This window comes from Gambusia affinis, linkage group LG24 (assembly GCF_019740435.1).
Source record: "Gambusia affinis linkage group LG24, SWU_Gaff_1.0, whole genome shotgun sequence".
NCBI classification, from domain to species: domain Eukaryota; kingdom Metazoa; phylum Chordata; class Actinopteri; order Cyprinodontiformes; family Poeciliidae; genus Gambusia; species Gambusia affinis.
The window spans coordinates 3,398,513-3,419,985 of NC_057891.1; the positions used below are offsets into that span (position 1 = coordinate 3,398,513).

General features: G+C 38.3%; 1 protein-coding gene across 10 annotated transcripts in view; it reads left to right on the forward strand.

Moving 5' to 3' along the window:
• farp1 (FERM, RhoGEF (ARHGEF) and pleckstrin domain protein 1 (chondrocyte-derived)) overlaps positions 1-21,473 on the forward strand; it is a 45,275-nt gene that overhangs the window by 4,765 nt on the left and 19,037 nt on the right. For 6 of the 10 annotated variants that reach the window (XM_044109582.1, XM_044109574.1, XM_044109579.1 and 3 more), the window contains exons 2-6: positions 3,592-3,807; positions 18,425-18,529; positions 20,013-20,055; positions 20,136-20,214; positions 20,960-21,057. In XM_044109582.1, coding sequence (XP_043965517.1) covers positions 3,634-3,807; positions 18,425-18,529; positions 20,013-20,055; positions 20,136-20,214; positions 20,960-21,057 — 499 coding nt within the window. In that variant the 5' untranslated portion in view covers positions 3,592-3,633. Of the gene's footprint in view, positions 1-2,905; positions 2,995-3,035; positions 3,185-3,591; positions 3,808-18,424; positions 18,530-20,012; positions 20,056-20,135; positions 20,215-20,959; positions 21,058-21,473 lie in introns of those variants that run through there. The other 4 variants (XM_044109576.1, XM_044109581.1, XM_044109575.1 and 1 more) reach the window with 3 other exon arrangements.

Sequence of the window (21,473 nt, forward strand, 5' to 3'; positions counted from 1 at the left end):
TATCGACACCTGCTTGTTAGTAATAAAGTGAATTAGGGCTGTAAACTAGCAGGCTGGAACATGGCTACCCACCGATACTGAACTGCTGATAAGCTTTCACTTTAACGCTGTGGGGGAAGTAGTGCACAAAGACGAGCCAATGTTCCCACAGGTGTAATCAGTAACTTGAATGTCAGCTCCCTTTATAGTTGGGTCACTTCCTTGGTTCGGCTCCAGTTTCCAGTTCCAGCTTTTTGTCATGGAGGTGAGCAGAGGTAACGACACCCGCAGGGATTAAGGGAGGCTTCATTTTGTATCTTTTTACACCTGGATTACCTTAATAAAGAGCAAACAGGTGACTGATAGAGAATCAGCTATAAATATAACAAAATTAAAGTGAATAAGACACATTATAGAGTTATCACTGATACCCTATCTATTCACTCTAATTCTATGCTTTGCACTCCAAAAACCACAAAATCTTACCAAGTACTTTTGGTTTAGTTTCTGGTGTAAATATCCGATTACACTTAAAATAAGACAAAACTAACTTGCAAGTAACATTTTAGTAACATATAGAGGCTTGTTTTAAGTAAAAAATTCTTTAATATGGATGAAAAAGTACTTTTTCCATCGACAGATTATTTCACTTACAGCAAGACATTTTTCCCATGTTATAAGTTAATTTAACTGCTAATGCAACAAATCAATATTAAAAAATTAGTTACTAAAAACAAGCCTCCATATCTTGCTGAAAAGTTACTTTTCAGTTAGTTTTATTTCAAGTTTATGAAGATATTTGCACTTGAAACTACTTGCTAAGATTTAGTGTTTATGCTGTCTGTCCTTTATTTTTTTTTTATTTTATATTATATTTAGAGTTCCTAATTGCATTTTCTGTTGGTTTTAATGGCTGTTGGCAGATAAAATCTCTTGTTGCGGTCTAAATGAGAGTGCTGTACTGGTGCAGAGTTATTAAATAAATTCATAATTCAGTACATTTCTGTCAATGTTTAAGAAAGGAAACGTTTTAAGTCAATATATTAGTGTTTCCCCGTATCGGATTGTTATCAACCAATACTAAAGCTCAGATATCGGTATCAGAAGTTAAAAAAGTTAGCCTTTTTGCTTTTTTTGTCACATTTAAGTATTTCAGATCCTCAAACAAAGGTTAATATGAGGATATTATTTTGATTAAATGATTAAAGGTGGTAAAAATAAGCAATAAAGAGAGAAAAAGGTCCTTTTTGCCCAGTGATGTATGTTTTAAATCATCAGATCTCATGCATATGTAAAAAAAAAAAAGCTAATAACGGAGAGAAAATACAGACTTGAAAGCGAGGTTAAATTCCTGGTGCCTGACATAGATTACTGCCGCTGCTAGCCAACTCTTCCTGATCCACTTTGTTTTCTCATCCTTTGATCTGGTCTGGCTGCAGCTTTCATGCAATAAAAACCCTTTGAAATTATTGAGGCTTTTTAAATTGACTCTGAAGTGGATTTTTATGTTGTCGATAAAAAAATATTATTGTTATTTGAGTTTGCAGATTATGCAACTTTTTCTCCTTATTTCTTGTTTTAAGTGGCTGTCGCTCCATCTTCAGCTCCATCATCCTGTTGACAATGTGAATTACATTGAACACTTTGAAGTCGGCCGCCCCAACTGTCTCCCTGTAAATATTTAAAACTCTGTATATAGTTAAAGCCTGTCTGTATAAAACGATAGCGAAGTCATCAATTTAAAAGCCAACACAGTCTGAGACAAATACCTAAATGTTTAGAGACATGTTCTGTGGTCTGAAGCAAGGAAAACATGTTTGACCGTCAATATATTTGGAGAATGTGAGAACTGTGAAGTATGGGGTGGCAGCATCATCCTGTGGGGATATTTTGCTGCAGCAGGAAGCAAAACATTGAAATACTGAAGCCAGAAAGTTGAAGTTCGGACACTAATCCGTTTTGGAAATGGAAAATGACTCTTAGCATCCAGTCAAACTGGCTTGAAAGAATGAAAACGTGTTTGTGAGCAAATGTGACTCAGTTCTGTCTGGAAAAAAATTCAGATGATGAAGTAGAACCAAAATGTTTGACCCAAGTGATACTTTATTTGACTTCAGACTTTAATCTTTCTGATATTTATGTAGTAGAAATTATTTTAGGAATTTTAAATGATCCAAAACAGGAAATGTTTAGTGTGATTTAATGTCTTAAATTAAGGAATTTTTTTACATGCAAATATTTGATATAATCTATAGTTAGCCGCTAAACTTTGGCTCAAAAGAGAATAAAAATGTACCGTGTCCTCAGATTGTTGGTGCAGGATGGTTGATTGGTTTAAAGATTTAAGAGGTTGCTGAACTGAGGCCACCTTCCTCTCTTGGATCTCTTGTTGAGGCAGTGCAGAAGTGAGCAACCCTCCTGTCTGTCTTCTAAGACATTCCTCCACCCTGATGTCACCGACTGCCTCAGAGAAAGGATATTTATTGCCGGCGGTTGAGGTTTATCAAGTGTGGGATGGAGGCAGGGGAAAGGCAGACAGAAACCCTCTGGACTGGACCGTATATCTCCAGTCTGGAGGGCTGCATTCAAGTCTGGGCTGGTCTTGAATGGAGGTCTGTGTTTAGATCCCACCTGCTGGAATGTCTGAACGTCTGGGAAGGTGTGAGACATGTCTGTCTGTTTTTGCTGTGTTGTGCTTTATGGCTAATTTCTTCAGAGCTCAGTGAAATATGTTGTGGTTTAACCATTGTGCAAAGCCGGCTTAAATCCCACTAAATAACCAATTAGTGATTTAGGTATTAAATCAATTAATCGACTTACTATTAATTGTCGATTAATGTTTATTAGACTAAAATTAATTCCATTAAATTGACTAAAAACGTCCACTTGGAAATGTTGTTGTAGTTTAACCTCCGTCCAACAGAGGGCGCCGCTGGTCATCTTTGGGCGGAACCAATGGATTTAAAAACAAGGAGCCTGAGCGAGAAACGGTCCAAATGGAGTCTAGTTTGAGATGTAAAATGCACTTTATGATGCTATGTTTAAAAAAATAAAGAAGGCGTCGGGCTATACCAGACCTTGAAAGAGAAACGGTCCAAATTTAGTCCGGTTTGGGATGTAAAATTCACCGTATGCGGTTCTGTTTAAAAACAAGATGGCGGCGGGCACTGCAGAACGGGAGAAGAAACGGTCCAAACGGAGTTCGGTTTGGGATATAAAATACTCTTTATATGGTTTTGCTTAGAAATATAAACACTTGACAAACTCTCAAAGGGAGTAGCGTCGACTGCTAAACCAAAAATGACGGTTTTACTACGAAGGCTAAGCTAATATGACAGAAAAGCTGTTGTAAAAATTGTGATGTTTAGGCGTAGCAATGTGAGAAAACTAAAATTTAATGTGTATTCAGTCAGTAACTTAACAGAATTCACATAAAATCGTTCAAATATAATGATGTGCTTGAAAAAAATTAATAGCTAATTTTTTTCAAGCCAAGATGGCCGACTACATATAGAAAGAAGTTGGCCATCTTGATGCAATACAAATCTCAGATTTTTAATAAATCAACTATTTGCATCTGAGCAATGTTTCTGTCCTCTTTCTCTCTATCAGACGTGAACATCGGTCCCTGCTGCCTTTTCAAAACCCATCGCCATGTCTGAACTGACCGAGAGGCCATCCACAGCCGGACAGCGGCTAGGCGCCCCGGAAAGCTTCGGAGTGTCCACCCTGGAGCCCGGCATGCGTCCTCCGGTCCAGCCCCCGGGACGGCAGCTTTCCATACGGGTTCAGATGCTCGATGACACGCAGGAGGTCTTCCAGATATCCGTGAGTGATACTTCTTTTATGGAATACCTAGCTTTACATCTTAATCACAAACGTTACTGTTTTATATGATGGCGCAACACAAAATGGTTGAAAATTTGAAATATCTTTACTATTAATATGAAAAGCGTGATGTTTATGCTGGACTCTGAATGATATCCCTAAATAAAACCCAGCACACTATATTGGAGTAAACAAACTTCCTAGGCAGAGTTGCTAAGTAAATAGTTTACTTGAATATGCTTTTGGAAATTATGTACCTTTAGGAATATTTTTGCGACATAATATGTTTTACTTCCACTTTTCAGATTTTAGTTGCCAAGATTTTTGAAACCATGCATGACATTTGCCCAGTTTCATGTTATGGACTTCTTTTAGTTGGTTTGTGACAAACAATCTTCAAAAAATGCTTGAAATTTTGATGTTTCTGCCTGTTTCAGATAGAATCAGGCATAAGTTTACAAATTTAGATCCTGATCTGTTATTCCTTTTTGTCTTTTGAATCTTTTCTCTTTTATTTATCTGTTGAGACATTCATGTCCACACCTGAGGTGCACATGTTTTCCTTTATTTCCTTCATTTCCGGCTAAACTTGTTGTTTAAAGGCGACTCGCTATGAATGCCTTGCTCACCTTTGACTAAGATCCCCACTTCCTGGAGATACACAGGAAATTGGAGCAAAGCCCACTTCCTGTTTAAACACACCACACCTACAGACCCTGACTCAGTCAGCTCTCTGTCTACCACCAGCAGGAATTTGATTTAGTTCACCCAGTCACTCCAAACATGCTCCAGCAGCTTTTCTTTGTACAATCTGTCTGCCTTTACGTCTGAGTCACCTCTAAAACTGTCATGTTCGCATTTTGCAGCGTTTGCATGTGTTTTGAATCTAGCTGAAGCATGTAAAACGTCCTTGCACAACAGTTCTGCTCGTGTCTCTGCAATTGATCCCACACTACAGTGTGTCAGTGTGTCGTTTCCTTGAATTTCTGGTTTAACGTGTTGCAGTGAGCCGGTACTGAGTGTGCTCTGCTCCAGGGCTTGCATGCCTTTTGGAAAATCTAGCTGCTGTATTATCAGCACAGATTTGAGGGGATTTTTTGTTCTTATTTGTGATGTTAATTAGGAGAGAGTCCGCTGGCTTGTTGAGCTGCCGGTCTGGGAAGCCATAATTGGCTTTTAGCGAAAATGCTAAGAATGTGATGCGGCTGCTGCCTGAGGACGTGTCTGTGGATGAGAGGACAGTTAGGCAGGAATTTGGTCTGGATCTTTTTTTGAATGCAGTTTTAAATCCTAAATATATGGCTTTGCTTGTTAGGTTAAAACAAGAAGCTTGTGGTGCTTTGCAGAGCAGCGGCTATCCAGCAGAGAGGAATCCTGATCATTCTCCAGTCCCCAACTTAATCCACTCGTACTTTTTGAGAAATTGAAACCAGATCACATGAGCTTAGAAGATGGATCAGTGGCTGTTTTGAAGAAAATTTCAGATTTTTATAAAATCCTGACCCTATGGAATCATTTTAATGCCTCTAGAGCATTTAATAGTTTCAATTTTTTGAACTTTTTTATACATTTTATCCTTAGGTGAACAGTACAGTGGGTCTGGCTGCTGTACAGTGTCACAGCAAATTTTTACTTTCAGCACCTTACAAACATTACAAAATGGCTAACTGTAAGTCTTTTTCACTTGGTAAAGTTATAAGATTGTCGTCTGCTTTAGACAGTAAATAATAATGCTAATGACTAATTAGTCTTTAGCTTAAGTGAATTTTTCAGGCTGACAGAAAACATTAACTAATAATTTAGCACTCTTATAACCTAAAGCAAACATCCAGTAGCATTTCATGCTATAGATAATCAAATTAACACTCTAAATTAACTATTCCTGCATCAGTGGACTGATATCTATGATGTTGCTGCTTTCCAAGTTTCTGTTGCAGCGACGACTTCTGAAATTTGGTGTCTTGACTCTGAAAAGCTGCTTAGGAATGAAGAAGCTGTTACTCCAAAAGCCACTTAAAAAAACAGATTACAGCTAAATATAATCAAATACTAAGAAATTTCATGCAAACTACTTGTTTTTTGCATTTAGGAAACAAAATAGGTATTTGGTTAATCCTAACTGATCTAAAATGTTTAGTGATGTGAATTTAAATACCTGGTTAAAGTTGGTGGTTGTTTCTCTGCAGTAGCACCAGAAGTGGCATTAACCAAAGGAAACCACAGGAAGCCTCGGCTCAAAGTGATCCAACCTAATAAATGACGGCTGTTTTTGGTACTTAATGAGTTTGGTGAAATAAAGCCTCCATTGTGTTTTCAGCTTGTTTCACCTAATCTGTTTTCCTGCTGTATCGCCTTGCAGTGTGTTTGTGCACTAGGTGAATCCTCATGTGTGAATCAGGAGATAAGCCTCCAGCGTTGGCATTCATCGGGCATTTTTCTCCTTGGAGTTGGACCTCATTAACCAGCCGGTTATCTCTGGACCTCAGCAGGGCGCCGCACCACAGCAGCAATCCATTTTAAACCACTTTTGCTTTCATTCCCATTAGTCAGTGTGTGTCTGCGGTCTGAAGGCGTGAATGCATCATCATGGGTTCAGAAAGGATGATGGCGGATTTGTTTGATATTCTGTTATCTACGTTCAGCTCTGCGTCACTGAAAACCGTTCAAAGATCTGCTCTCATTGTTGTTCTGGTTTCATTTGTTTATTCAAATGTTTCCTGTCCTCCTTTGTTCTCTGTGACCTTCCTTTCTCTCTTCCTCATGGCGTTCTTTGTTTTCTTCTTTTTTTCTCCCATTGTGATTATTTTGTCCTGTGACTTTCCTTCTTTCTCTCCATTGCATCCTTATTTCCTTCCTTTCATTCCATTTGTTCATTCCTCCTTTTCTTCCTTTCATTTCTTTTTCTTACTTTTTTCCTTTCTTTTCCTCCTTTTATTTTCTCCTGATTGTTCATTCCTTTTGTCTCATTTTTTATTTCTTCCTGTATCCACTTTTTACTTCCTTTCCTCCTTCCTGGTGTCCTCTGTTCCTTCCTTTTCATTCATTACTTCTTTCCTTCCTTCATTTCTTTTGATTGTTCCACCGTTCTTTCCTTCTTTACTTTTGACCCTCCCCTCTTTCCTTCTTTATCTCTTCATTCATTCTTTCCTGTTTTCTCTCTTGTTTATAACTTTATTTTCTTCATTCTTGTCCTTTCATTGTTTCTTTTCTTCATTTTTCCCTTTTCTTCATTTCTTCAAGATGAATTCTCTTCATCTCTCCATTTCCTTGTATTTCTATCCTTCCCATCTTCCTTTCCTTTTCTCCACTCTTCCTTTGTATCCTTCCTTTCTGTCTTATCCCTTTTTCTTCCCTTTGCTTGTCTTTACAGTTTTCATATGTAAATTCTGCCCATCACATAAATATTTTCAATAAACTAACATTTCCTTAATATATTCATTTCTTAGAATTAACTCTGGAATATTTCCACTGCTGCTTGTTCATATTAAACCTGATTTATTTAATGAATATTGAATAATTGAAGGTGCTGTTAAATCTTTTAGCTTCATATTAAGACATCGGGACATATAGACGCAGCCTGTGGCTCCATTATTAATAAAAAATGGAGGCAGCGATCACTCCCACCTGCTAAATAATTAAATCCAGATAGGAGGTGCTCTTTGTGCTCACATCCACCTCAGTGAGATTGTTTCCATTATAAACACTGACCGTGTTGATCTTCATGCTGCCATTAATGAGACTGTGAATGCAGGAGTTAGCAGCTCAGATGATGGTTATGACTGCTAACAGGCTGCAGCTGAAGCAGGGCGGGTAATTAAGAATCAATTTTAACCATTTGCTCTGCGTTGCATCCGGTTCTGTGCAATGCAGCATGAATGGAAACCATTCAGACTATATTTGTCTCAAGTAAGACTGGAACTGTGCTGTTTTATTCCTACTTTGGTTATTTACTTGCATACCACTTTTTAAAAAATGTTTTTGTGTATTTTAATCAAGCATCTCCGTTAAAAATCACCAGATTGTGCGTTCATTTTCCTCCTTGGACTTATGCTGACTAAGATCAGATCCTCCTGATTCCCTGGAGATCAGTTGAGCTGCTTTAAGCTCCCGTTCACCTCCCCTCACTAGGAAATCCCATTTACCCACATGACGCCTTGCAGACTTCAAACCAGCACATATGGAGCCACGTTACCTCTCTACACCACCTAGCCTTTCTTTTTCTAAATTATTTGAGTTTTCTTTCCTTTTTTCATCTCTTCTTTTTTCCTATTTTGTCCTCCATGTTGACTTGACCCTAATCCCTGTAAGACCATCCAATATCTGCTCTCTGTGATTGACTTTCTCAGTGGATGTCAGAGGCTTTAAAGGCACACCATCTGACAGCAGGAGTGAGATGAAGAGGAGTGGCTTTAGAGGTGATAGAGGTGTGTGTGTGTGTGTGTGTGTTGGGGGAGGGCTATCAGGATTAGGATGACAGATCTGCTCCACGGACATCATTTGATAACCTAGCGACACTCTTGGGTTATGATAAATAACAGACAAGTCCCCCGACATGTTTCACCGCAGCAAGGGGCACACAAACACACACGCCGCTGACATTTGAAATTGATGGGCCTTTGTGCTGCCTGCTGTCTGGGGACTGAATGTAGAGGCTAAAAATGAAGGGAGCAGAGAGCTACAACGCTACTTTATGGTCCTGATGGACAGAGGTCGCAGTAAACATTAATCGGTTTTATTGTAAACGGTCAAAATGCTAAAATCTTTGTTTTATTGCAAAGGAGACTAAAGTACCCGCAGAGTTAGGGTCCTTGTAAAGGTTCTCCCTGTTGTTTTGGTCCTAAAAATTAGGGCTGAAACGATTAATTGTGGTGAATCAATTATTAAAATAATTGATAAAAATGTATTAATTAAATACAGACTCAAAAAGTCAATTTACGGGCCAATTAAGTCAAAACTGTACAAATAAAACCTGTTTTGTTAGCACATTTTGCTATCCAGTCATTAATTGCCATAAACTGTATTTATGTTAATTTGAGCAGAATGTAACTTACAGTGTTCAGAGGTGAAAACAAATATGAATTTACAAAATAATGTCTCAGTATTATTATAAACTCACAGTGATGAGAAGAAAACTGTCCCCATATATTGAAGGAATGGACAGTCAAAGATGCTAAAAGTAATTACAAAGACAAAAAAACAAAAAAGTGAACATTAAGTTTTAAACTCTTCATATTATTTTTCTTAGAATATAAATGCCTATTATGTCTTAAGTGCTAAACATGATATTTGATCAATATTCAAAATAATAAGTTCAAAATGAAAAATCAAATTTGACATTATAGCATCATTAGCTACTATTTTGGATTGGCAGCTAAAACATAGCAACTAATTTCTATGTTCTCAGTTTGTTTATTACAACAAAGCTTCATTAATCAGACTTTTTAAAATGTTAGTCTAACATTAACATCCTGATGCTGAATTTATGACGTTAGCTTGCTAGCTACAAAGATGAGCAGCTAAAGCATTTGAGAAAACTGGCTTGTTTTTCTGGTGTTGTAGTTTGTATGAAAACAAATGCAGTTTTTATTTTAATTTATTCTGAACGACTGCATCATTCTGTTCTGTTTGGTTTTGGGTTTTCCTGGAACGGGTGGGTTTCTTTAACCCAGCCATTCCTGTGGGTAAAATAAAAAAACATTCCTGTCATCTGTTTTAAAATTGTTTTAATGTTTATGGAAACAAGCTGTATTACATTTTATGTCTTTTCTAAATCCAAACCTTAAAGACCCTCTAGGTCTGGTCGTAACAAGTAATTTTTGTTGCAGTCAGTTTGTTTTTTACAAGATGGCTTTATAAAAACACTTTTAACATTAACATGCTAACTCTGAATCAATGATGGCTAGGTTAGCTTGCTAGCTGCAAACACTAACAGCTTGTATTATAGTTTGTTTTTATTGTTACAGAAGTGATGTAAAAGCACAGGCAGTTTTTATTTTCATTTATTCTGAGCGACTGTGTGTCATTATGTAACGGTTGGTGTTGGGTTTCTCATTCCTGTGGGTAAAAAAAGCATTCCCTTCATCTTTTTTAAAATTGTTTTTATGTTTAAGGGAATAAGTTGCATTGCATTTCGTCTCTTTGCTAAATCCAGACTTTAAACATCTTCTTGGTCTGTCTCTGTTGAATTTCTGAGATCAAAGGGACACAGATGATGCTTCCCTCTAGGTTGGAAAAAGAAATGATAGCAGGTTACTGCTGCAGAGTGAAAACTGTCCCCGATGGACAGAGATGATTGCTGAGATTGTTTGTAAATGGGAGCAGTAACCAAATGAAATGAGGCCCAGTGAAGGACAGAAAGGAGACGTGGTGCTGAGCTCTTTGTGGTGGAAAAAGAGACACGCATCCGACTCCCACAGAAGCCAATGAATGAGCAAACACTGGCTGCTCCGCTTGGCTGCAATCCTTTTTTTCTGTACTGCAGTGAATTTGGGCCTCGCTGAAGTAGTTCATCAGCAGTCACTGTACCCTTCTCACACAAAACCACCAAACCAATTTTGTCGTTATTGTGGATTACAAATGTTGTTTTAGTGCAACTCTCTGCAGCCAGAAAGGTGAAGTTGTGGTGAAGTTTTCACTGTGAGCACCAGGCGAACTGGGACCAAGCCAAACTCATTTGTGAAATTCTGGCTGAGGTTGTCTTCTTCTCTAAATGTCTCCTGACAGACAGAGCTTTGTCCTATTAGTCACTGCTGTAAATCTTCATTTTGATGATGGAGGGGGGCCTTCGGCCTCCGTCAGGGTTTTCCCCGCCTTCCAGAAAATTAAAACGAAAGGAATGCTGAGTAGAAATCTTGCAGCAATTGCGAATTGTTTCCACATGGATGACATCAAAATTAATTGGAAACTTCAAACAGTTTCTAAATACTATAAAGACCCTATAATCACACCAGTCTTCTAGTAAGGACATTTTAAAGTTAAAGAGCTGGACAAGATCAAAAAGGCTGAAAATGGTTCAGTTTTATCTACTTCCGCCAATTAAATCGCAGATTATACAGAATGGGAATGCATGACTTGAAATATAATATCCAATCAGTTTAATTTGGATCAGGTTGCATGCACTACAATTGCAGTCATTATGACATATTGCTCCGTTTCAGGAGGTGTTTGTTCTTCTCTTTGCTTGCTGCCTCCTCGTTTCTTCCGGGACGTTTTCCAGAAGACTTTGTGTTATTCTGCAGCCCTGCTGAGTGGATCGTCTGAGAAACTGGCGTTGGAATGCAGCTCTGACTGTGATGTTTAGGAGAAAAAAGTAGATTCAGCTTTCATCCATCTCTCTTTGGGTTTTATTTTTCTCTGATTAAAACCTTTTTTTTGTCATTCTCATTCCAAACTGCAGCAAGAAACTGGAAAGAAATTCCTTCAATTTAGAGCTGAAACGACTAATCATCATGAATCGATTATTGAAATAATTGTCAGCTAAATTAGTAATTGATTAACTGCATAGAGTAAAATATAAAGTCATCAGAACAGCAATTAAGACAAAAGTGTAAAAATATAGACATACATTTTGAATTTATGATTAAAAAACAATTTGTCTGTAAATATGTTCTACTCAAAACTCAGATAGCAGTTTTAGCTTCTCCTGGTTCAAATTCCGTAAAAATAAAAAATATATTAATCTCCTTTTGCTGTCCAATTATTTAATTGTTTAATCAAAAAATGATCAGATCAGCGATACTGTTTTTATGTCAAATTCAGCAGAAAGGCCTGAGGGTTTCACATGATGATGTTTTTATATTTTTAGCTTTAGATGTAATATTTAAGAAGTTAGATATTGCATGTTAGGCAATAAAATGTTTATTTTGTTATTTACAAAAAGGAGTTGTTGGCATATTTTAATGTATTGCTAGTTCTTTGATGTAAAATCTGCACAATGTGCCATTTTTTCATCAGATTAATAGTCAGAAAAATTGATACAGTTATCGATTACTAAAATAATCAATAGTACAGCTTTACTGCAGTTACAGAACTTCATTTTAATTTGAAATCTGACATTTCTACATCCTAATGTTTCCTCTGCTAATCAGCTGCAGCTGCGAAACCAGAACCTCCTGATGTGACTCAGATTTGCAGATCTTTGTAAGCTTTGCTTCATTTATTTATTTATTTTTTAAAATTGTGCTCACAATCTCTTATTATAGTGAAAAAGCCAGCAGACATTTGAGATCAAGCTTTAAAAACGGCTGCAGGTTGTTATTTTCAGCCCTGAAGGAGATCCAGAGGCCGTTTCTGTGCCAGATTTTTCCACAAGGCGTAGTTCAGACACACCCACCATCAAACTACACAAGATGCTAATTACGTTTTTATGCTTTGGAGCTGTGCATGTATTCCCTCTGCTGCTCAGTTTAATAGTCTACCACGTGTGTCCTGCAGACCGTAGCATCCACACACACAGACACACATTGCCTTTCGTTACAGCAGCTCCCCATCAGCAGGTTTGTGAACTTAATTTCCAATAAGTGGCAGGTATTTGCCAACATGCTGCTTTTGTTTTTCTTAGATGTGTTTGTGCGACTCTCTGTTTGTGGAGTTGAGCTGTTTAGCATAATCCAAACACGCCAGGATGTGATTGGTGGAGAAATAAAAAGGGTGAAAGCGTCTCTCTGCTGTCCTGTTGTTCTTTTATGGGAAACTGTATATTTTACACCAACCTGTCGTTTTAGTAAGCAGCTTTTTTTATACAGGTATTGCTCTCACACACCTTTTCACTCCAGATATTAACTTTGTTGCTCTTAAACCATTTTGAAACAAATTTTAGGGTCGTTATGATTAAACACTTTAACTTCAGTTTTATTTGACTTTATCTTGCTTTTTTCTCTCTCATCTGCCGAACATGGTGTTTATTTTCTCCAAGCTTCAACTACTTCATAACGTTACACCACCTTCTAAATGTTTAAAAGTCATTCATATCTCATCTGGCTGTTACTGGATGATTTATCTGCCATGTTTGTTTTGAAACGGTTGCACGGACAGAACCAGGAAGTGAACATCTGAAAAATAAAAACCTGTGAATGATTTGTTGATAGGGAATACGAGTGTTGATGATGGGTTATTATTCTGTTACACCAACCAGTGGCAGGAAGGAGAACCATGTATCCTCCTTCCTTTCCTTCCTTCCTTACTGCATTTCTCTTTCCTTCTCTTCTTCCTTCCCTCTGTCCTTCTTTCTTTTCTTATTTTCTTCCTTCCTCCTACATTTAAATTCTCTGCGTATATGAATATCTTACATAAATATCATGGTCAACTGTCACCTTTTGGGTTTAAATCTGAGGCTGGATCCCACTGAACTCTGGGAAGTTGAGTCTGGGATAATCTGACCTCTTGAACCCTGCTAGTCTTCTTCTGCATGTTTGTAACCTGAGCTGAGCTTCCTGTGTTGATGCTTCAGGTTTGCTGACGCGGTTCATCAGCAGGATGCAGCATGTTCTGTGGTATGAAGTTTCATGACAAGACTGACCATGAGGGGAACAAAACGCATCACCAGCCTGAGGTTCTCATGACCTCTTCTCATTCCTCCTCTTTTTGTTCCAGTTGTTCAAACTGGATGACATTACAGACTGAAGGAAACTTATGTGCTTTTCTAAATATTTCCTCCTGTGAAAGAAACAATGGATGGAGATTATTTGGAAACTCTCCATCCAACAAGCTGAATATCTTATTGGCTTGCAGAGTGAGAACTGAGTTTAACAGCCAATCAGATGGTTCTTTATATTATTGTTATTATTGTTGTTGCACCAGTGATTGTTGTGGAGTCCTGCTGGTTTCCAGTTTGGTCTTTTTCTAGGAAACTTTTCCAGGATTCCCACAAAACCTGGAAAAGTTCAGAATCTGATTTATTTCCTGATGTGGATAAAGATGGGAAAATTTAATGTTTTTGTTGTTTTACTTCATTCTGTGTCCATCCATCTTTTATCCACCCATCTTTCTATCCATTTGTCCATTGATTTTGTTTCTGGTCCATCTGTACATGTCATATTTAATTATTTCCCACAATAGAAATATAGTAACCATTTATTTTCATACTGCTGTGTATATGTTTATAAAACTGTAAAGTGATATCCTTTAGGAGCAGAGATGAGATCAAAGGCAGTAAGTTGAAGTCAGTGAATGTTGTGTTAGCTGCTGGGCCCAGAGGGGCCTCATGTGGGGAGGATAGTAGAAAAACAGTAAGTGATTCACTCTGACATACCTCTCAGCTTGGCGAGGCGCTGACTGGATCACATGAGAAGTTCTGGGTTAAAGGGAGAGGAAGTGTATCTGTCAGTGTTGTAGCTGGCAGCTGATTCTGCAGAGTCGGCCACACTGACAGCTTCCTGGCATGTTTCTTTCAGGCTGTGAAAGAAGCCGTGACAGAATGACTCAGGAGGAAGTGAACGGGGCACACAAACAACCTCTCATTAATCCAACTTACTAAGCAGTTTGTGTCCATTATGGACTCTGATATAGTCCGCTGTCTGATTTGCTGTGAGAATCAGCAAGTTGAGTCATGTTATGGAAGGTAAACGGAGAGAAACAAGTTATTTGTTATGCAGAAGGACAGCTGGTCATTAAGGCTCTTGTCTCAACCTTATAATTATCTGAGAAGAGGAGAGTTCGGCCCATAAACCCAGCTCTGGGAGCTCTGGGAGCTCTGGGAGCTGGACACGGCCCCCACATGTCAGCTGTTTTATCCAGACTCTGCTTCTGTGTATGCAGGCACGTTGGCCTCTACCTGGAATATTTAACCGCAAACAAATCCAAGAAGAAGAAGAAGAAAACACTTTATCTGAGTCTTGCACAGTAAAAATGTGATTAGGAGTGTATGTGTGTGCCTGTGAGGTTTTGTCTGGGTAAGAAGGCCTCATTGATAGAAACTGCTGAAAGAAGTGATTGTGATTCAAAATGAAAGGACCTCAGTCTGTGCTCAGCAGGGACCAATCTGCTCTCCGTCTGCTGAACGGATTCAGCAAACAGATAAAATCTGTTATATTTGTCAACCTTAAAACAACACACACTAAAAATTTATAGCAGTTAATTTCTGCTTTGTTTTAACCTCTTGAGATTCCTCTTTTTCTGATAAAGCTGCCAAGAGAGGGTCATGAGAAAAGGCTGAGCAGTTGCCTGTTGAACTTATTCTTCATTTATTGTCATGTAAATGGGTCTAAACGATTTTTCCTATTTAAAATACTAAAGATTAAGTCACCAGAACATCCCATTTTTCTTTTTTATAGCTTTGACCTTTCTGATACCCGTTTTCGCCCAGTTTCGTTTTAGCAGAAGGTAAGAGAAAAGTCAGAAAAGAAGGATTCTCCTGTTTTGAGACAAAACGGTTAACAATTTAAGCTAGCTGTAGCATATTATATTAGCAATTATTATGGCTGACATCACTAAATAAACAATATATCTGTATATTTTGAGAATGTAATCCTTTAACTCTTCCAAAAAGCTCAAAACGATGAAATCAAGGAGCTTTGTTAGCCTTCCTGTTATCTGCTGGAAGACTTGCTCTTGCTCCATAACAACTTGAATGAACCACAAATGTTGAAGAAAACATGGATTCTTTTTAAATAGCGTTTTATTCCTCTATGCTTCCTCTAACTTCAGTTTTTTAAATTACTCATTAATACTGAATACAGTTAAGTTTGAGTCTTCTTCTCTCTGTACCAGCTTCCACACTGAAGTGAGTTGGTTTTCCAACTTATTAACCACATTAGAAGTACATTTTTAATACTATGTAGCCCTTTTTTCCATTTAGCAAACCAATTGGAGCAGACCAGATGTTCTTAAAGAGACAGGAACCTAATTAAGAGCGTTTTAAAGACTCTAATTTCTTCATTGAAGAGATTAACAGAGATGCTATCAAGCAAAATGAAATAAAATATACAGATTGTGGTCAAGATTCCTACAATTCAGTCACAATTAGCTTTTTGCATGTTCTTTGAAGCCAGACTGTACATTCAATAGAAAACAAAAGGTCAGTCCTTTCCAAATTAAGCACATATTTCAGAGTTTCATGTAGCAGAAAGAGAGAGTTTGGTTTTTTCAAGACCCACTTCTCTCTTTCAGTTCCCACATGTGAAACTGCAGGGTGAACTGGTGAAAGCATGCAGCGGGATGGTAAACAAAACAATTTGTTTTGTCAGCAAATGTTGGAATTTGGTGTTGCTAAAAATGCACAAAACTTAGGTTTCCATGAAGTGGGCTAAATGCTGGCTTTCTCTAGCCACATCTGAAGAGTTTAAACTTTACTTTCACCGCTCTGTTGGCCGAGTTTGGTCAAGTTCCTGCCAGCTACTGTCTGTTGTTTGCAGCAGAGCTGTTTGGGATTCTGCTTTCCTCACTTCTCAGCACTTCAGCTCTCACCTTTTTTGTTAGTCTTTTTTTATTTCCCCCTCACACACTGTTCAGATTAGATCCAGTTTTTTCTTATGACTACCAGCTCGCTGTGTGGACAGAAAACTTAACGACAAACAGGTTTGCTGCAGCCTTTCAGATGAGCCACTGCCAGCCAAAGGAAGAAAATTGAATGTGTGGACATTTTCTGGCAGCTGGAAGGAGATAAAATCCATCAGGTTCATGAAACTTGTGTTGGTATAACTGGATTTGAGTTTTCTGGCTTATGTTTCCACATGCATTCCAGCGTGTAAGGTTACTTGAATGTGGTAATAGGTCTATTTCTTGATTTCCGTCTTTAGTTACTGAAGAAAGGTAAGTGGAGGAAATGGCTTAAACTCAAAGCTAAAGGGTCTCTGAACATCAGCCTTTTGCAGATGATGCAGTTCTCTTACTGTGGAGTATCTACCTGTGTAAACTCAGCGATGGAGATAAATTGGAGATTGAGAATATGAGAAATCGAGCTAATGATATGCCAATGATGATCTGACTTTTTATTAACGCAGGAGCTCGGTGTTTTTGTCCTAAAATAGATAAAAAATCTAAACTAATTCCAGCTCTCAACTCATTTGTTACCTCATTTATCTTGGAAATTAATTTAAAATCAACAAATTGCATCTTTGTTTTTGTGCTTGTGTGTAACGGAGTTCATTGAAAATATTCCAGAAAAATGGTGAAAAGCACTGGTTTTAAGTGATGCCAACTCCCACCTGCAGATGGCAGTACATTTTACTGCTGCACTTATTTACAAGTAATAGAAAGTCACATTTATTATCACATCTAAGTGAATCAACCAATCAGCACCAAGGACAATGAATGGCATTTTGGGGTTGGCTGCTTTGCATTGCCAGCCGATGCTGTTTCAGTTTCCCAAGCTGCATTTTCTTTAGAATATTTTATATGTGCTCTATGGAAAAATCTGCAAACAGGCAAATTTCTTTCTTCAGCCTGATATTCTAACAGCAGAAAACAATAACCAGAACTCAGTGTTGAGATCGCTCTTTACATCTATGTTTCCAAACTCTGCGTTTTCATTCTCACGCTTGTCAGTGGGATCCAAATCTGTCCTTGTGTTTCCACCAGAGCTGTGTGCTTTGTGGGTCGGACTCCTGCACCTCCTCCAATCCCAATACGGTTCTGCACGGCAGAAAACCTGGAGCTTTTGTTGTTGAAGTTGGACGTCTTATTGGAGGAGATTGGTTTGCTAATGAAGGCCGTCTGAAGAGGAAATAGTTCAGCTCAAAGTAAAGGAGACAAGCAGAGAGAAATCAATACAGTAAACCGGACTAATGTGTTTATAGACGTAGGTAAAAAGGAGAAGAGCAGTGAAGGATTGTTTTTGACTGCTTTCTTGCCATATAAGCCGTCCTCCTGTCTTCTGTTTTCCTACATCCTCCCTTTTTGTCCCGTCTTAACCGCCTTAAGGCGAAGATTACCACCACCCAGACCTAAATCCCGTCCAAACGGCAGCATCTGTCAGACGGATAATAAAGACGTTCTTCACAGAATCCTGATGTTTCCTTGATATCAGCCTGCAGCTAGAGCCAGTAAATGTGTGTTGTGCTTGGTGAATAGCTGGATGAAGAGTGTGTGGGTGTTTCCCTGCGGACAGACTGAACACACACTCACGTCGACATGCGGAGGCCAGATGGTGACAGACTTGGCTGCTCTGATGCACCGTGGCTGTGGTCGGACTTGTCACAATTAACAATTACATAGAGCTGTTTGGAGTAATCCTGTCCATATAAACTTATTGAGCTTCAGCGTTGTTGGTTTTTTTCCTTTTGTTTTTATCCTGGTTGGAAATTTTGACATTTATCATCTATTTCTGGCTAAATAAAGAGATTTAATCCAGTTTAACTGGGATTAAATTGGATTAAACGTTTAATGTTTTTGATCAATAATATTTCTATTGGCTAATCGTGAGAAGAACAAAGTTCATCAATCCCTCTTGAAGTAAAACATGATGCTGCCACCTAATTCTGTTGCAGTAAACAATCAATTAATTGCACGATTAATTTAAAAAACTTGCTTTTTGTCAGGATGCGCTCTTGATTTTTCCGAAAACTGTTGGATTAGGAATGACCTGTTCATCCATCCATCCCAACTCTGATTCTGTCGCCATATTTTCTCTTTTTCTAGTTTAATCCAACATGGCTTCCCCTCTGCTGTTCTTCTCTTGCAGCAACGTGCGCCTGGGAAAATGCTTTTTGACCTGGTCTGTGTCCACCTCAACCTGACTGAAGGCGACTATTTTGGGCTGGAGTACACGGATCACCGGAAAATGACGGTAGGATGAGTTTCAGTTGTAATCTTTATAAATTTGCATTGATGTGGATTTAAACCCCAGCTTTCTGCTGCAGTCTGGTTCCTATAGTTTCTAGCAGCAGCTCTTTGTAATGATCTGCAGACTGGATGTGTCTGTAGTTTGCAGTTGAAACTCCATTAGAGCACAAACATGTAGTAAAAAGAAGAAGCTTTCTGGCTCCTATAAAAGCTGAACTGTTCTCTAAGGATCAAATAACATGAAATCAAATAAATAATACAAATCTAAACTTCCACCTCCACTCTACAATGTTTTTACTTCATTTTTTAAAGCTATTAGTATAATTTCTAGCTCTCAGATTCTATTTGAATTTAATAAACTTCTTTAATGACGTCCATTTTCAGGAGTAATGATGTGTTCAGCTCCAAAGTTTGTGCTTTTGCTTTTAACTCTTTCAGCTTAAATGGTGCTAACTCCTCTATGTATTTTCAGATTCATACAAATTATTACAATTTAATTTCCCTAATATGAAGCCAAGTTTTAATCAGATCAGGTCTGACTCTGAATTTACCGTCTGGCCTCATAAGTTTTGATTTAACATGTTAGACTTTGTGACACCGACTCGATTTGTAGAACAGATTGATGAATTTTAACTCAATAGTTTCACTTTATAATGCAGCTTAGTTCTTTAAAGGGCCAGCGTTTAGAAATGAGCGACATCTAGTGGTCAAGTTGGGGAATGGAGTTCTTTGTCCTTGTGTCCTCCCTCATTTTTTCATTTTTACTTTTTTCTTTTTGTTTTCATTCTGTTCTTCCATTTTTGTTTTTCTTCCTTTCGTTTATTTGTTCTCCCTCTCATTTCCTTTTCTCCTTCCTTGTGTCCATCCGGCTTTCCTTTCTGCTTTCTTGCTTTCTCCTTCGTTCCATTTGTTCTCCTTTCATTTCTTTCTTCCTTTGATTTGTTCTCTCTTCCTTCCTTCCCTGCTTCTTTTTCTCCCTTCCTTCTTATCTCCTTTCCTTCCTTAACTCTCTCCTTTCTTACTTCATTACTTTGATTCTTTCTTTCTGTTCCTTATTTTTTTCTTTCTTTCTTTTTCACCTTTTTCTTCTCTCCTTCCTGCTGTAAGTCCATTTGTTCTCCCATCCTTATTTTCTTCTTTCTTTTCTTCTTTTTTCTTTCCTTATGGTCAAGTTGGACATCATTATGTCTAACAACAATATAAGTCTTCAATTTTTGAAAAATGTGAATTTTCCAAACTGAAGTTGTTCAGAAGGTCAGATATTTCTCAACAATCCAACATGGCGGCCGTAGATCTGAACCTCAGTGAAAACAGACCCGGTAAACTGTTGATTTTTTCCACAGTAGAACCAGTTAGTGAAGGAGCTGCTGCAGTAATGAGTGAACACAATGTTCAGCGATGTTGTGTTGTGATGCTAACAGTTGTTAGCCTGCTCACGGTTAGCGTAGCAGCGCTGTGTGATGTAATGAAGTGTTTTCTGCTCTCAGGTGTGGCTGGACCTCCTGAAGCCGGCGCTGAAGCAGATCAGACGTAAGAATTCGTTTTTCTCTCTGATAATCTTTCTTCCCACGTCTCCACTTCCTCTCTAGCCCATAATTTCTCTCTTCCAGGACCTAAAAACACCATCCTTCGCTTTGTGGTGAAGTTCTTCCCTCCTGACCACACGCAGCTCATGGAGGAGCTGACTCGGTAGGTTTTTCACAGAAACCACACCTATACTCCTCTAACTCGTTTTCAGCCTTCCGTGCAGCGTTTTCTGGATGTTTCTAATGATACCATGTCAAATATTCTGATATTTTTAGCTGCCACTTCAAGGCTAACTGTGGGATCTGGGAACCAGACTCCTTGTAAAACTTTTTTTGTTTCATAGCAGCTAAAAAAGAAACTCTTGTTTTGCTTTTAGTCTGATAATCCGGTCCAAGCCGGCCCAGATGTTTGTCCAAGCTCTCGCCACCAACCTTTGACCTTCAGCATTTTCCCATGATGCAGCAGCTCCCAGAATATTTCTGTGACTTTGGGGATTTCTTTCTTAACCCAGAGAACAAACCAGTTGTAGGTTTTAGTTTAGTCACAAGGACAGGAAGTGAGCTGGCAGCTGTTTGCTCTTCCTGTGTTTGGTCAGATTGGTAGAAACGTCTGGAAAAATATGGAAAAAAAATAAGGGTTTAGAAATGTATTATTTTTATTATTCCCTTTTTTCCTTCCTTCCTTCATTCCTATGTGTCCTCCATACTTCCTTTATGTATTTACTTCCTTCTTTCATTCCTAAAACTCTGATGTTTTAGTTTGTAATGTGACAAAAAGTTTAACATAAATCAGCTCTGGTTTAAGGCTGTTTTGTTGCTGCATCATGACTTGTTCCTGCCAGCTGATCTAATCCGACCATCTGATCATTTCCTGATGTAAGGATGTTTTTTGTCCTGCTGTTCTCCAGGTATCTGTTTGCCCTGCAGATCAAACGCGACCTGGCCTGCGGTCGTCTGATCTGCAATGACACCAGCTCCGCCCTCATGGTTTCCCACATCATTCAGTGTGAGTAAAACGCAGGTTTCACTTCCTTATCCAGCCACCATTTGAACACAATATCAAAAATAAAGTAATTTTTATTTATATCATGCAGAGACAATCAGCTGCTCTCTGTTAGAAATATATCAATAATTTGCTCAAGTCTCTTTCTGCTCTGAGAATATTCAGGAAGATTTTTAGGATTTCTGCGTTTTTACTGGAAGTTTTTCATGTCAGAAAATGGCTCTGGTCTGATTCTAGCAATTTTGATCCAAAAAGGCTTCCGTCTCTGAATGCCTGACTATAAATCAAACACAATTCAAAGGATTTGTCCTGTAGTTTTATAATCTCTGCAGATTTAGGAGAACAAATCAGCCTGGAAAAGAAAATATCGACAAGAATGTCTTTACACGTCATTTCCTGTACAACTGATGCATCCAGTC